The sequence below is a fragment of the Bombina bombina genome, chromosome 1 (genome assembly GCF_027579735.1).
Source record: "Bombina bombina isolate aBomBom1 chromosome 1, aBomBom1.pri, whole genome shotgun sequence".
NCBI lineage: Eukaryota > Metazoa > Chordata > Amphibia > Anura > Bombinatoridae > Bombina > Bombina bombina.
The window spans coordinates 1,012,203,292-1,012,219,877 of NC_069499.1; the positions used below are offsets into that span (position 1 = coordinate 1,012,203,292).

General features: G+C 41.0%; 1 protein-coding gene across 1 annotated transcript in view; it reads left to right on the forward strand.

Moving 5' to 3' along the window:
• The first annotated feature begins 981 nt into the window (after window positions 1–981).
• The window catches only part of LOC128662482 (GA-binding protein alpha chain-like), a 33,883-nt gene continuing 18,278 nt past the window's right edge, over window positions 982–16,586 (forward strand). The window contains exon 1 of the mRNA XM_053716267.1: window positions 982–1,718. Coding sequence (XP_053572242.1) covers window positions 982–1,718 — 737 coding nt within the window. The remainder of the gene's footprint in view (window positions 1,719–16,586) is intronic.

Here is a 16,586-nt window from a genome sequence, read left to right on the forward strand (position 1 = left end):
TGAAAAAACATGCAGACTATGGACTAAATTCATTCTTGAGGTTTCCAGATCGTCTTATTGTAAAGGTGAGATTATGCTTGAAATTCATTGAATGATCATTTGTGTGAGATTCTATAATTTGCTTCATTACCTTGGTAGCAATTCACTACTGTGAGCTAGTTGAATACATGGGGAATATTTATCAAGCCGTCAAACTGAAATACGCTGGAATTCCGCAGCGTAATTGTGGCGAGCTTGATACGACCTAGTTATCAAAGCCTACAGACTGGGAAATGTTTGAAATCTGTGATGTAACATACGATCCACCGGTCTCAATCCGACACAGATGGATGCTTACGTCATTACAGATGTTTCAAATACACATTCGGCACTATTTGACACTTTTTAAAAGTTATCAAATAGTTAACTGGTACACTTGCGGCTATTCCGACCCAGCGTACCTGGTTTTCAATCCGCCACCCTGGAGGATGCCATAGGAATCAATGGGAGTCTGAAAGCAGCGAAAGCTTATGTTTGATGCTGCTAGATATCCCATTGATTTATATGGTAGAAAACCAGTTACATTTACACCTAAAACCCTAACATAAGCCCCGAGTCTAAACACCCCTAATCAGCCACCCGACATCGCCGCCACCTACATAATGTTATTAACTCCTATCCCACCACTCCCGGACCCCATCGCAACTAAATAAAAGTATTAACCCCTATCCCGTCACTCCAGGAACCCACCGCAACTAAATAAAATATTAACCCCTAAACCCCTGGCATCCCACATCACTACCACTTAGTAAACCTATTAACCCCTAAACCGCCAGCCCCCCACATCGCCATAAACTAAATTAAGCTATTAACCCCTTAACCTAACAACCTGCTAACTTTACATTAAAATTACAACATCCAGCTCATTTCCGTTGGTGTCGAAGAGTTTGAAATTAAAGAGAGCGAGAAATTAAAAGAGGTCCACATTTTCCTAATCTAGCTATGACAAAGAGAGAAGCAGATGAGCTTATAGAAATAGAAATTGATACGGAGAAGACAGAATGTATAGAAGAAAGCATTATAGAGCATCACTACACCACGGCAGAGTTTGTCAGCCAGTCTATTGACATAAATGAACCTATTGGAAATCTCAAAAAGCTTTTGGAACACAGACTTCAATGCTCACTTGATGCTCATGAGATCTGTTTGCAAGACATACAGCTTGATCCTGAGCGCAGTTTATTTGACCAAGGTGTAAAGACTGAAGGGTCAGTACAACTCAGTGTGCAAGTTATATCACAACAAGGTTTGGAGCCAAAATTAAACATACTTGAGATAGTAAAACCAGTAGAGACAGTTGAGGTGGTTATTGACCCAGATGCCCACCATGGTGGGGTTGAAGCTCAGCTTGTTGAAGAAATCCAAGTGATAACCTTGGATGGCACAAAGCATATCACAACTATTTCTGATGATGAAACGTCAGAACAAGTGACAAGATGGGCTGCAGCGTTAGAAGGATACAGGAAAGAGCAAGAGCATCTAGGGATTCCGTATGATCCACTACAGTGGTCTACAGATCAAGTACTGCAGTGGGTACTTTGGGTTTTGAAGGAGTTTTGCATGACCGACATAAATGTCAACGCTCTTGGCATTCCTGGAAGAGAGCTGGGAAATATTACTCAAGAGGATTTTTTCCAGAGAGTTTCCAGAGGAGAGATTTACAAACCCGGTGTTAAAAGGCAAGATGTGAGCGTAGAACAAAATTGTGCTCCATACCGCACTCCAATACCAGCGCTGCTTAACTCAGCGGTGAGCTGGTTGTACGTGCTTGTGCACAATTTCCCCATAGACATCAATGGGGAGAGCCGGCTGAGAAAAAGTCTAACACCTGCCAAAAAGCAGCGTAAAGCTCAGTAACGCAGCCCCATTGATTCCTATGGGGAAACTAAAGTCTAAACACCCCTAATCTTACACTTATTAACCCCTAATCTGCCGCCCCCGACATCGCCGACAACTGCATTATACTTATTAACCCCTAATCTGCTGCCCCAACATCACTGACACCTACATTATATTTATTAACACCTAATCTGCCGCCCCCAACGTCACAGCCACTATTCTAAATTTATTAACCCCTAAACCTAAGTCTAACCCTAACACCCCCTAACTTAAATACCATTTAAATAAATCTAAATTAAATTGCTATAATTAACTAAATGATTCCTATTTAAAACTAAATACTTACCTATAAAATAAACCCTAAGCTAGCTACAATATAACTAATAGTTACATTGTATCTAGCTTAGGGTTTATTTTTATTTTACAGGCAAGTTTGTATTTATTTTAACTAGGTGGATTAGTTATTAAATAGCTATTAACTATTTAATAACTACCTAGCTAAAATAAATACAAATTGACCTGTAAAATAAAACCTAGCCTATGTTACAATAACACCTAACACTACACTACAATTAATTCAATTCCCTACATTAAATATAATTAAATAAATGAGATTATCTAAATCACAATAAAAAAACCACTAAATTACAGAAAATAAAAAACAAATTACAAGATATTTAAACTAATTACACCTAATCTAATAGCCTAAACTAAACTATCAATAGCCCTTAAAAGGGCCTTTTGCGGGGCATTGCCCCAAAGAAATCAGCTCTTTTACCTGTAAAAAAAAATACAAACAACCCCCCCAACAGTAAAACCCACCACCCACACAACAAACCCCCCCAAATAAAAGCCTAACTAAAAAAACTAAGCTCCCCATTGCCCTGAAAAGGGCATTTGGATGGGCATTTAGCTCTATTGCTGCCCAAATCCCTAACCTAAAACTAAAACCCACCCAATACACCCTTAAAAAAAATCCTAACACTAACCCCCGAAGATTCACTTACCGGGAGAAGTCTTCATCCAAACGGCAAGATTTCCTCAACGAAGCCGGCAGAAGTGGTCCTCCAGACGGGCAGAAGTGGTCCTCCAGACGGCATATTCTATCTTCATTCTTCCGATGCGGAGCGGGTCCATCTTCAAGACATCCGACGCGGAGCATCCTCTTCTTCCGATGGACTAACGACGAATGAAGGTTCCTTTAAATGACGTCATCCAAGATGGCGTCCCTTAGATTCCGATTGGCTGATAGAATTCTATCAGCCAATCGGAATTAAGGTAGAATAAATCCTATTGGCTGATTGGATCAGCCAATAGGATTGAGCTTGCATTCTATTGGGTGTTCTAATCAGCCAATGGAATGTCAGCTCAATCCTATTGGCTGATCCAATCAGCCAATAGGATTTTTTCTACCTTAATTCCAATTGGCTGATAGAATTCTATCAACCAATCGGAATCTAAGGGACACCATCTTGGATGACGTCATTTAAAGGAAACTTCATTCGTCGTTAGTCCATCGGAAGAAGAGGATGCTCCATGTCGGATGTCTTGAAGATGGACCTGCTCCACGCTGGAAGGATGAAGATAGAAGATGCCATCTGGATGAAGACTTCTGCCCGTCTGGAGGACCACTTCTGCCGGCTTCTTTTGAGGACATCTTGCCAAATGGATGAAGACTTCTCCGGTAAGTGAATCTTCGGGGTTAGTGTTAGGATTTTTTTAAGGGTGTATTGGGTGGGTTTTATTTTTAGGTTAGGGCTTTGGGCAGCAATAGAGCTAAATGCCCTTTTAAGGGCAATGCCCATCCAAATGCCCCTTTCAGGGCAATGGGGAGCAGGTTTTTTTAGTTAGGCTTTTATTTGGGGGGTTGGTTGTGTGGGTGGTGGGTTTTACTGTTGGGGGGGTTGTTTATATTTTTTTTTACAGGTAAAAGAGCTGATTTCTTTGGGGCAATTCCCCGCAAAAGGCCCTTTTAAGGGCTATTGATAGTTTAGTTTAGGCTAGGGTTTTTTATTTTGGGGGGGCTTTTTTTATTTTGATAGGGCTATAAGATTAGGTGTAATTAGTTTAAATATCTTGTAATTTGTTTTTTATTTTCTGTAATTTAGTGGGGTTTTATTGTGATTTAGATAATTTAATTTAATTTATTTAATTATATTTAATATAGGGAATTGATTTAATTGTAGTGTAGTGTTAGGTGTTATTGTAACTTAGGTTAGGTTTTATTTTACAGGTCAATTTGTATTTATTTTAGCTAGGTAGTTATTAAATAGTTAATAACTATTTATAACTATTCTACCTAGTTAAAATAAATGCAAACTTGCCTATAAAATAAAAATTAACCCTAAGCTAGATAAAATGTAACTATTAGTTATTTTGTAGCTAGCTTAGGGTTTATTTTATAGGTAAGTATTTAGTTTTAAATAGGAATAATTTAGTTAATGATAGTAATTTTATTTAGATTTATTTTAATTATATTTAAGTTAGGGGGGTTTTAGGGTTAGACAGGTTTAAAGGGTTAATAAATTTAGAATAGTGGCGGCGACGTTGGTGATGGCAGATTAGGGGTTAATAAATGTAGGTAGGTGGCGGCGATGTTGGGGGCATCAGATTAGGGGTTAATAAATATAATGTAGGTTGCGGCGATGTTAGGGGCGGCAGATTAGGGGTTAATAAGTATAATGTAGGTGGCGGCTATGTTAGGGGCGGCAGATTTGGGGTTAATAATATTTAACTAGTGTTTGCGTGGTGGGAGGGCGGCAGTTTAGGTGTTAATATATTTATTCTAGTGGCGGCGATGTCCGGAGCGGCAGATTAGGGGTTAAACATTTTATTATAGTGTTTGCGATGCGGGAGAGCCTCGGTTTAGGGGTTAATAAGTAGTTTATGGGTGTTAGTGTACTTTTGTAACACTTTAATTATGAGTTTTATGCTACAGCGTTGTAGTGTAAAACTCATAACTACTGACTTTAAAATGCGTTAGGAATCTTGGAGGTAGAGGGTGTACCGCTCACTTTTTGGCCTCCCAGGACAAACTCGTAATACCAGCGCTATGGAAGTCACATAAAAAAAAGGGTTTACGAAGTTTACGTATGTCGGTTTGCGGTAAGGCCAAAAAAGTGTGTGGTGCCTTTCAACCTGCAAGACTCGTGATACCGGCGGTAGTGAAAAAGCAGCGTTAGGACCTGTTAACGCTGCTTTTTCAGCTTACCACAAAACTCGTAATCTAGTCGTTAGACTTTAATAAATTTGGATCTTGTTTCTCTTCATTAGTGATGTCGCGAATAGTTCGCCGGTGAATAGTTCCCGGTGAACATAGCATGTTCGAAGCGGCGGGCAAACATAAGCGATGTTCGATCCGCCCCCTATTCATCATCATTGAGTAAACTTTGACCCTGTATCTCACAGTCTGCAAACACATTCCAGCCAATCAGCAGCAGACCCTCCCTCCCAGACCCTCCCAGCTCCTGGACAGCAACCATTTTAGATTCATTCGGAAGCTGCATTGTTAGTGAGAGGAGGGACAGTGTAGCTGCTGGTGATTTAATAGGGAAATTGATAGCTAGGCTAGTGTATTCAGTGTCCACTACAGTCCTGAAGGACTCATCTGATCTCTGCTGTAAGGACAGTACCCCAAAAAGCCCTTTTTAGGGCTAGAACATCATTTTTTTTTCCTGTTAATCTAATTGCAGTTGCCTGCCTGCCAAACCACTTGCCCAGTGCCACCACTCATATCTGGTGTAACAGTAGTGTAAATTAAAAAAAAAAAACTTTTTTAACTGTGAAACATCAGTCTGCTAGTGTAATCTAATTGCAGTTGCCTGCCTGCCAGCGTGTGTGCCAGGCCCACTTGCCCAGTGCCACTACTCATATCTGGTGTAACAGTAGTGTAAATTTAAAAAAAAAAACTTTTTTGACTGTGAAAAATCAGTCTGCTAGTGTAACCTAATTGCAGTTGCCTGCCTGCCAGCATGTGTGCCAGGCTCACAGCGTATACTGTTCCCACTTGCCCAGTGCCACCACTCATATCTTGTTTAATAGTAGTGTAAGTGTACATTTAAAAACAAAAAAAAAATTTGGACTGTGAAACATCAGTCTGCTTTTTTGTGTCAGGCTTACAGCTTATACTGGGCCCACTTGCCCAGTGCCACCACTCATATCTTGTTTAATAGTAGTGTAAGTGTACATTTAAAAAAATAAAAACTTTTTGGACTGTGAAACATCAGTCTGCTTCTTTGTATCAGGCTCACAGCTTATACTGGGCCCACTTGCCCAGTGCCACCACTCATATCTTGTTTAATAGTAGTGTAAGTGTACATTTAAAAAAATAAAAACTTTTTGGACTGTGAAACCTCAGTCTGCTTTTTTGTGTCAGGCTCACAGCGTATACTGTGCCCACTTGCCCAGTGCCACCACTCATATCTTGTTTAATAGTAGTGTAAGTGTACATTTAAAAACCAAAAAAACTTTTTGGACTGTGAAACATCAGTCTGCTTTTTTGTGTCAGGCTCACAGCTTATACTGGGCCCACTTGCCCAGTGCCACCACTCATATGTTGTTTAATAGTAGTGTAAGTGTACATTTAAAAAAAAAAACTTTTTGGACTGTGAAACATCAGTCTGCTTTTTTGTGTCAGGCTCACAGCGTATACTGTGCCCACTTGTCCAGTGCCACCACTCATATCTTGTTTAATAGTAGTGTAAGTGTACATTTAAAAAAATAAAAACTTTTTGGACTGTGAAACATCAGTCTGCTTTTTTGTGTCAGGCTCACAGCGTATACTGTGCCCGCTTGCCCAGTGCCACCACTCATATCTTGTTTAATAGTAGTGTAAGTGTACATTTAAAAACAAAAAAACTTTTTGGACTGTGAAACATCCGTCTGCTTTTTTGTGTCGGGCTCACAGCTTATACTGGGCCCACTTGCCCAGTGCCACCACTCATATCTTGTTTAATAGTAGTGTAAGTGTACATTGTACATTTAAAAAAATAAAAACTTTTTGAACTGTGAAACATCAGTCTGCTTTTTTGTGTCAGGCTCACAGCGTATACTGTGCCCACTTGCCCAGTGCCACCACTCATATCTTGTTTAATAGTAGTGTAAGTGTACATTTAAAAAAAAAAAAAAACAGGCAGAGGCAGGCCACCCCGCAGGTGCCGTTGTGGTGCTGTGATTCCCTTTGGCCCTAGAATAATGCCCAGTGTTCAGAGGCCACGTCCCATGAACTCGAAAAGTTCTGAGGAAATAGTTGACTTTTTAACACAGGACACCCAATCCTCTATAGCTTCCGCTCCGAACCTTGAAGCACCATCCTCCTCCATCTTATCTTCGGGCACCTCTCAAGTTACCACTCGCCCGCCTGCCGCCACCACCAACACTAGCACCACAGCCGCTTCACTTGATCTGTCAGAGGAGTTATTTACACAGCAGTTGGAAGAAATGAGTGATGCGCAACCATCATTGAGAGAGGATATAGATAACAGTGATATGTCTCAGTCAGGCAGCATTACAGACATGGACGTACGGTGTGATGATGATGATGTTGTACCCACTGCTGCTTCCTTTGTTGATTTGTCAGATACAAGTGCGGCGGTTGATGATGACAATGCGTCCGTGGATGTCACATGGGTGCCCGCTAGAAGAGAAGAAGAACAGGGGGAAAAGATGGGGAGACAGAGAGGAGGAGGAGGAGACGAGTTGGAAGCAGGGGGAGGTCGTCGCAAGGAGCTAGTGGCACAGTCAGACAGCATGCATCGGCACCCGGGGTCAGCCAGACAGCACGCCAATCAACGCATGCTGTTGCCACCACCAGAATGCCGTCATCGCAGATCTCAGCAGTGTGGCATTTTTTGTGTGTGTCTGCCTCTGACAACAGCGATGCCATTTGCAACCTGTGCCAAAAGAAACTGATTCGTGGGAAGTCCAACACCCACCTAGGTACAACTGCTTTGCGAAGGCACATGATCGCACATCACAAACGCCTATGGGATCAACACATGAGTAGAAGCAGCACACAAACTCAAAGCTGCCATCCTCCTCCTGGTCCAGCATATTCAGCCACGTCAACCACTGCTGTCCTCCTTGCCCCCTCTCAACCATCCACCACTCCGTCTCTCTTCTGGAGCAGTTCCTGCTCATCTGCCCACAGTCAGGTGTCTGTCAAGGACATGTTTGAGCGTAAGAAGCCAATGTCACAAAGTCACCCACTTGCCCGGCGTCTGACAGCTGGCTTGTCTGAACTGTTAGCCCGCCAGCTTTTACCATACAAGCTGGTGGAGTCTGAGGCGTTCAAAAAAATTGTAGCTATTGGGACACCGCAGTGGAAGGTACCCGGCCGAAATTTCTTTGCACAAAAGGCAATCCCCAACCTGTACTCGATTGTGCAAAAGGAAGTAATGGCATGTCTGGCACACAGTGTTGGGGCAAGGGTCCATATGACCACTGATAGCTGGTCTGCAAAGCATGGTCAGGGCAGGTATATCACCTACACTGCGCATTGGGTAAACCTGCTGACGGCTGCCAAGCATGGAATGCGTGGCTCTGCAGAGGAGTTGGTAACACCGCCACGACTTGCAGGCAGGCCTGCTGCCACCTCCTCTACTCCTCCTACTCCATCCTCTTCCATAACCTCCTCGGCTGAGTCCTCTTCTGCTGCTGCGTCTTGCTCCACATCAACGGCACCCCCAAGCTCCCCAGGTACTATTCCACATCCCGGATATGGCATTGTCACACCGTCTTGGGGTTGACTTGCCTGAAAGCAGAGAGTCACACTGGACCAGCACTCCTGTCCGCCCTGAATGCACAGGTGGATCAGTGGCTGACTCCGCACCAACTGGAGATCGGCAAAGTGGTTTCTGACAACGGAAGTAATTTGGTGGCGGCATTGAAATTGGGCAAGTTGACACATGTGCCGTGCATGGCACATGTGTGTAATCTGATCGTACAATGCTTTGTGCATAAGTACCCAGGCTGACAGGACATCCTGAAGCAGGCCAGGAAGGTGTGTGGCCATTTGAGGCGTTCCTACACGGCCATGACGCACTTTTCAGATATCCAGCGGCGAAACAACATGCCAGTGAGGTGCTTGATTGCGACAGCCCGACACGTTGGAATTCAACACTCCTAATGTTAGACCGCCTGCTCCAACAAGAAAAAGCCGTTAACGAGTATTTGTATGACAAATGTATATATTGCATCTATTGATCTATCTATCTAATCTATGTATCTATCTATCTATCTATCTATCTATCTATCTATCTATCTATCAAATCTATCTATCTCGTGGCCAGACCGACCAAGCATCTTTTTCCAACTCCCGGTTCCTAAAATCTATGCCATATACACGTCCCCTGATAGGGGACGTAAAAGGGATTAAACTGATAAGAATAGTACTACTTAACACACCACTCATATCTGGTGGCACAGTAGATTGCACGCACAGTGCCCCAAATTTGAAGTAGGAGGACCGACCAAGCATCTTTTTCCATCTCCCGGTTCCTAAAATCCATGCCATATACACGTCCCCTGATAGGGGACACCGCAGTGGAAGGTACCCGGCCGAAATTTCTTTGCACAAAAGGCAATCCCCAACCTGTACTCGATTGTGCAAAAGGAAGTAACCTTACCATGGGTCACAGACCGCACGTCTTGTAATTCTCTGTCTGGGAAATTATCTATCAAATCTATCTATTTATCTATCAAATCTATCTATCTATCTATCTATCTATCTATCTATCTATCTATCTATCAATCAATCAATCAATCTATCTATCTATCATATCTATCAAATGTATCTATTGCATCTATTGATCTATCTATCTAATCTATGTATCTATCTATCTATCTATCTATCTATCTATCTATCTATCTATCTATCTATCTATCTATCAAATCTATCTATCTCGTGGCCGGACCAACCAAGCATCTTTTTCCATCTCCCGGTTCCTAAAATCCATGCCATATACACGTCCCCTAATAGGGGATTAGACTGATAATAATAGTAATACTTAACACACCACTCATATCTGGTGGCACAGTAGATTGCACGCGCAGTGCCCCAAATTTGAAGTAGGAGGACCGACCAAGCATCTTTTTCCATCTCCCGGTTCCTAAAATCCATGCCATATACACGTCCCCTGATAGGGGACGTAACAGGGATTAAACTGATAGGAATAGTACTACTTAACACACCTTATAATAACGCAGAGAGAGGCAACGCAGAGAGAGGAGTCTGAAGAAGAGGAGTCAGAGGAGGAAGGTGGCTTTGAGGAGGTGGAAGACCAAACACAGCAGGCGTCCCAGTGGGTTTGTTGTCACCTTTCGGGACCCTTGGTGTTGTACGTGGCTGGGTGGAGGAAGAGACCTTCAATGACATCATTGAGGACAAGGAAAGGGACATGGCTAGCCTGGTATCCAACCTTGTGCAAATGGGGAGTTTGCGGTTGTGCAAATGGACTGTTTGCAGTTGTTTGCGGTGCGTTAAACGGGGAGTTTGGTCTGTCACTGTGAAGCTGGCGTAACCCTTACACTACCTGATCGATACAACATCATACCTGATGTTTTAAAGCACGTTATTCCAAACAATTTAGGAATGTTAGGTGATTTCTGCCCTTTATGGATTAAAACCAGACTCTGCATCAACTATGCAATTTTCCATGGGAGTTTTGCCATGGATCCCCCTCCGGCATGCCACAGTCCAGGTGTTAGTACCCTTGAAACAACTTTTCCATCACTATTGTGGCCAGAAAGAGTCCCTGTGGGTTTTAAAATGTACCTGCCTATTGAAGTCAATGGCGGTTCGCCCGGTTCACCCGTTCGCGAACATTTGCGGAAATTCACGTTCGCCATTCCCGAACAGAAAATTTTAAGTTTGCGACATCACTACTCTTCATATCAAAATTCATTGAAAGAGTCTATATGAAGGGAACATGGCATATTTTATATATTTTGTATAGAGACGTATATCATTGTTTCCAACTTTGCAAGTAAGGTTGTACCTTTAAATATTTTTTTTTTCTGAAAAAAAAAAGTAAAAATCATCCAAAAATGTAGCTACATTTTTAACCATATTTTTTCTTCTTCAGTGTTAACTTAATCCAGTGCTTCTTGTTTTAAACTGAGACAATTGGTGTTGCATAATTTGAAAAAAAAAAAAAAAAAAAAGAACTGTTTTCCGTAATAGTGAAATTAAAAACAAAACATATGTAACACTAAGCAAAGTAAGGCAATTTACATATAATACCATGGTCCACAAAAAGACTTTCAAATATTTATCTAACCTGTGAAGACCTATAAAACATCTGCATTATTTATAATTGGCAGAAATTAGGTATTTCAGTTGTGAGTATTTATATTAAACTAATAAGCCTCTTATGTGTAATAACCATATTCACCTTGAGTCCTTTCCCAGTGTTGGGAACAAAACAAAAGCAGTTTAGGTTTACTGTTCTGATTAAGATTGAATATTGCAAAAACCTGGTCATTAATTTCCTTTAATATTCTTGTTCAGATACAAATGTCCTTACCTGTGTCTGTTTGTATGGGATTAATTTGATATCTGTATAGCAAATCAAGGTTCTTTATTTAACTTGGTTAAACAATTTTAGCATTGCAATGACTTATTTTGTAAATCCAGTTTTTCAGTTATAACTGCTTAATGTATTATTACTTAAATATTATACAACTGATCTATTTTTTGTGTTCTTTGTTTACTTTTTTTTTTAATAAAAACTATCGGCTAGATTACGAGTTTTGCGTTAGAGGCTATGCGGTGCTAACGAGTAGTTTTCTCTCACCGCTCACTTACATGCAGCGCTGGTATTACGAGTTTTCAGAAACCCGTCGTTAAAAGACAAGAAGTCAGCTTTGAGCAAAATTTTGCTCATTACCGCACTCCAATACCAGCGCTGCTTAAGGAATCAACGGGGAGAGCCGGCTGAAAAAAAGTCTAACACCTGCAAAAAAGCAGCGTAAAGCTCCCTAACGCAGCCACATTGATTCCTACGGGGAAATAAAAGTTATGTCTAAACCTAACACCCTAACATGAAACCCGAGTCTAAACACCCCTAATCTTACACTTATTAACCCCTAATCTGCTGCCCTGGCATCGCCAACACCTGCATTATATTATTAACCCCTAACCTGCCACTCCAGACACCGCCGCCACCTACATTATATGTATGAACCCCTAATCTGCTGACCCCAACATCGCCGACACCTACATTATATTTATTAACTCCTACTCTGCCGCCCCCAATGTCGCCGCCACCTATCTACACTTATTAGCCCCTAATCTGCCGCCCCCAACGTCGCCGCCACTATTATAAACATATTAACCCCTAAACCGCCGCACTCCCGCCTCACAAACATTAGTTAAATATTTTTAACCCCTAATCTGCCGTCCCTAACATTGCCGCCACCTACCTACATTTATTAACCCCTAATCTGCTACCTCGACATAGCTGACACCGGCATTATATTATTAACCCCTAATTTGCCGCTCCGGACACCGCCACCACCTACATTATATGTATGAACCCCTTATCTGCTGACCCCAACATCGCCGACACCTGCATTATATTTATAAACCTCTAATCTACCGCCCCCAATGTCGCCGCCACCTACCTACAAGTCTAACCCTAAACCTAACACCCACTAACTTAAATATAATTTAAATAAATCTAAATAAATATTCCTATCATTAAGTAAATTATTCCTATTTAAAACTGAATACTTACCTGTAAGATAGCTACAATATAACTAATAGTTACATTGTAGCTATTTTAGGATTTATTTTTATTTTACAGGCAAGTTTGTATTTATTTTAACTAGGTAGAATAGTTATTAAATAGTTATTAACTAATTAATAACTACCTAGCTAAAATAAATACAAATTTACCTGTAAAATAAAACCTAACTAAATTAAATACAATTACCTAAATTAAATTAAATTAGCGAAAGTACAAAAAAAACAAAACACTAAATTACAGAAAATAATAAACAAATTACAGAAATTTAAACTAATTACAGCTAATCTAATAGCCATATTAAAATAAAAAAGCCCTCCCAAAATAAAAAAAAAACCCTAGCCTAAACTAAACTACCAAAAGCCCTTAAAAGAGCCTTTTGCGGGGCATTGCCCCAAAGTAATCATCTCTTTTATCTGTAAATAACATATAAACCCCCCAACAGTAAAACCCACCACCCACACAAGAAACCCCCCAAATAAAATACTATCTAAATAAACCTAAGCTCCCCATTGCCCTGAAAAGGGCATTTGGATGGGCATTGCCCTTAAAAGGGCAGTTAGCTCTTTTGCCGCCCAAACCCTAATCTAAAAAAATAAAACCCACCTAATACACGCTTAAAAAAACCTAACACTAACCCCCTGAAGATCGACTTACCAGGAGACGTCTTCATCCAAGCCAGGCGAATCGGTCCTCCAGACGGGCAGAAATCTTCATCCAGGCATCATCTCTCTTAATCCATTCAGCGTGGAGCGGGTTCATCTTCAAGACATCCGACGCGGAGCATCCTCTTCATCCGACGGCTAAAACAGAACAGATGAGTGATGTCATCCAAGATGGCGTCCCTTAGATTCCGATTGGCTGATAGAATTCTATCAGCCAATCGGAATTAAGGTAGAAAAAATCCTAATGGCTGATTGGATCAGCCAATAGTATTGAAGTTCAATCCTATTGGCTGATCCAATCAGCCAATAGTATTGAGCTTGCATTCTACTGGCTGATTTGAACAGACAATAGGATTGAACTTCAATCCTATTGGCTGATCCAATCAGCCAATAGGATTTTTTCTACCTTAATTCCGATTGGCTGATAGAATTCTATTTTTTAGCTAGTATTTTATTTGGGGGGTTGGTTGTGTGGGTGGTGGGTTTTACTGTTGGGGGGTTGTTTGTATTATTTTTTTAGAGGTAAAAGAGCTGATTACTTTGGGGCAATGCCCCGCAAAAGGCCCTTTTAAGGGCTATTGGTAGTTTAGTTTAGGCTAGGGTTTTTTTTATTTTGAGGGCTTTTTTATTTTAATAGGGCTATTAGAATAAGTGTAATTAGTTTAAATTTCTGTAATTTAGTGTTTGTTTTTTTGTACTTTAGCTAATTTAATTTAATTTAGCTAATTGTATTTAATTTAGGTAATTTATTTAATTATAGTGTAGTGTTAGGTGTTAGTGTAACTTAGGTTAGGTTTTATTTTACAGGTAAATTTGTATTTATTTTAGCTAGGTAGTTATTAAATAGTTAATAACTATTTAATAACTATTCTACCTAGTCAAAATAAATACAAACTTGCCTGTAAAATAAAAATAAATTCTAAGATAGCTACAATGTAATGTAAATGATAGGAATTTTATTTAGATTTATTTAAATTATATTTAACTTAGTGGGTGTTAGGTTTAGGGTTAGACTTAGGTTTAGGGGTTAACAACTTTAATATAGTGGCAGCGACGTTGGGGGTGGCAGATTATGGGGTTAATAAATGTAGGTATGTGGCGGCGATGTTAGGGACCACAGATTAGGGCTTAATAATATTTAAATAATGTTTGCGAGGCGGGAGTGCAGCAGTTTAGGGGTTAATATGTTTATTATAGTGGCGGCGACATTGGGGGTGGCAGATTAGGGGTTAATAAGTGTAGGTAGGTGGCGGCGATATTGGGGGTGGCAGATTAGAGGATAATAAATATAATGTAGGTGTTGGCGATGTTGGGGGCAGCAGATTAGAGGTTAATACATATAATGTTGGTGGCGGCGGTGTCCGGAGCGGCAGATTAGGGGTTAAAATTTTTATTATAGTGTTTGCCATGCAGGAGGGCCTTGGTTTAGGGGTTAATAGGTAGTTTATGAGTGTTAGTGTACTTTTTATTACTTTAGTTATGAGTTTTATGTTACGGCGTTATACCATAAAACTCTTAACTACTGACTTTTAAATGCTTTAAGACTCTTGATGGGGTAGGGTGTACCGCTCACTTTTTGGCCTCCCAGGACAGACTCGTAATATCAGCGCTATGGAAGTCCCATAGAAAAAAAGACTTTACAAAGTTTACGTAAGTCGTTTTGCGGTAAGGCCAAAGAAGTGTGCGGTGACCCTAAACCTTCAAGACTCGTAATAGCAGCGGGCGTAAAAAAGCAGCGTTAGGACCTCTTAACTCTCCTTTTTTACCCTAATGCACAACTCGTAATCTAGCCGTATATGACTGGAAAAAAAAATTACATCCCTATCTTATAATAAATTTAAACTTACCTGAGTATGCTTCTCTTAAACGACGATATCCGTTTAATTGGTCACAGCAAAGGATTAAACATCTAAGAGTATTCCTATCCTGGAATGTCACTACTACAGTATAGTTGAATCCAACTTTTATCCTCTTCTGCACTCCTTTCAAAACTCGGTAGAGCGCTGGAATGTTCCTTGTATCTCATGGTTAGGCCGAGTTGTAGCCTTTAAAATGACTCTTTTGCCAAAGTTGACCTATTTGTTTAGAACTCTGCCAATACCTATACCCAAATCTCTTATAGGGAAATTCCAACTGCTCTGTAATAAATTTATTTGTAAATTTAATCACCCGCGGGTGGCTACAAAAAATTTACAACTCCCGTTGTTGAGCGGGGGCGCGGGCGCCCCTAACTTGGCATGTTACCACGAGGCCTCAAGGTTAGCCCACATTCTCCCGTGGAACATGGATACTTCGGAATGCAAGTAGTGGAAAATAGAACAGGCGACTCTCCCTGACTCGCTTACTCTTTCAGACTTGCTTTGGATTCCTAAGCATACTCAGGCTTTTTCCATATCCAAAACTTTATAATCCTGTCAGCGTTACACTTTTGGGATAAAATTTGATCCCTACCACAGATTGCTCCACATCCCTCGCCGGTTCATACGCTGTCAGGTCTTCTTTGAGCTCTTAGGGACTCACATCCTTCACTATGGCACTCGCATGGCATTTCAATTTGAGTTCTGGAGGCTGAGAAGCCTACTCCATTCATGGGGTTTTACAACATTTCCTTTACGGGCTCTTACTAATTGGGAACAGCGTTGGGCTACTTCTCGGAGAATTCCCAGATCACTATCCATTTCCTATCAGGATTTGCTTAACCCCCCGATTTTTTATAAATCGCCCTATATTGTATCGTGGGAAAGGGCCTTATGCTTCCATGCTTCGCAAGAGGAATGGACCAAGGCCACGCTAATCACGAAACAGGCTATTCACTGTATTACCTTATTAGAGCTACACCTTAAAATTTGCACCCAGTGGCATCTTATTCCCTTAAGGCTTTTCAAAATATCTCCCCTAAACTCGTTATGTTGGAGGGAATGTGGGGAAGTAGGCTCGCCGTCACATGTGTGGTGGGGGTGCCCCATATTGCAGCCTTTCTGGACAATGCTCTCCCATAAGTGTCCTGCCATTGATTCTACTATATGGACCAAGCCACAAACCATACTTTTTCATTTGTCAATCGAGACTCCCCTCAACCCCAGAGGGTTATTTACTATTTACCTACTGATGGTTATTAAGCTCTCTATTGCTCGACTATGGAAACAGACTAGGCCTCACTCCTGGAATGATATAGCTAAGATTATGGATTATTTGGAGGGTATGGAGAGCCCTATCTTTACCATTAATAACAAGATAACCTTACACGTCCAGACTTGGGAAATTTGGAGACAAACTAAATAGGCACAGGACTTCGTGT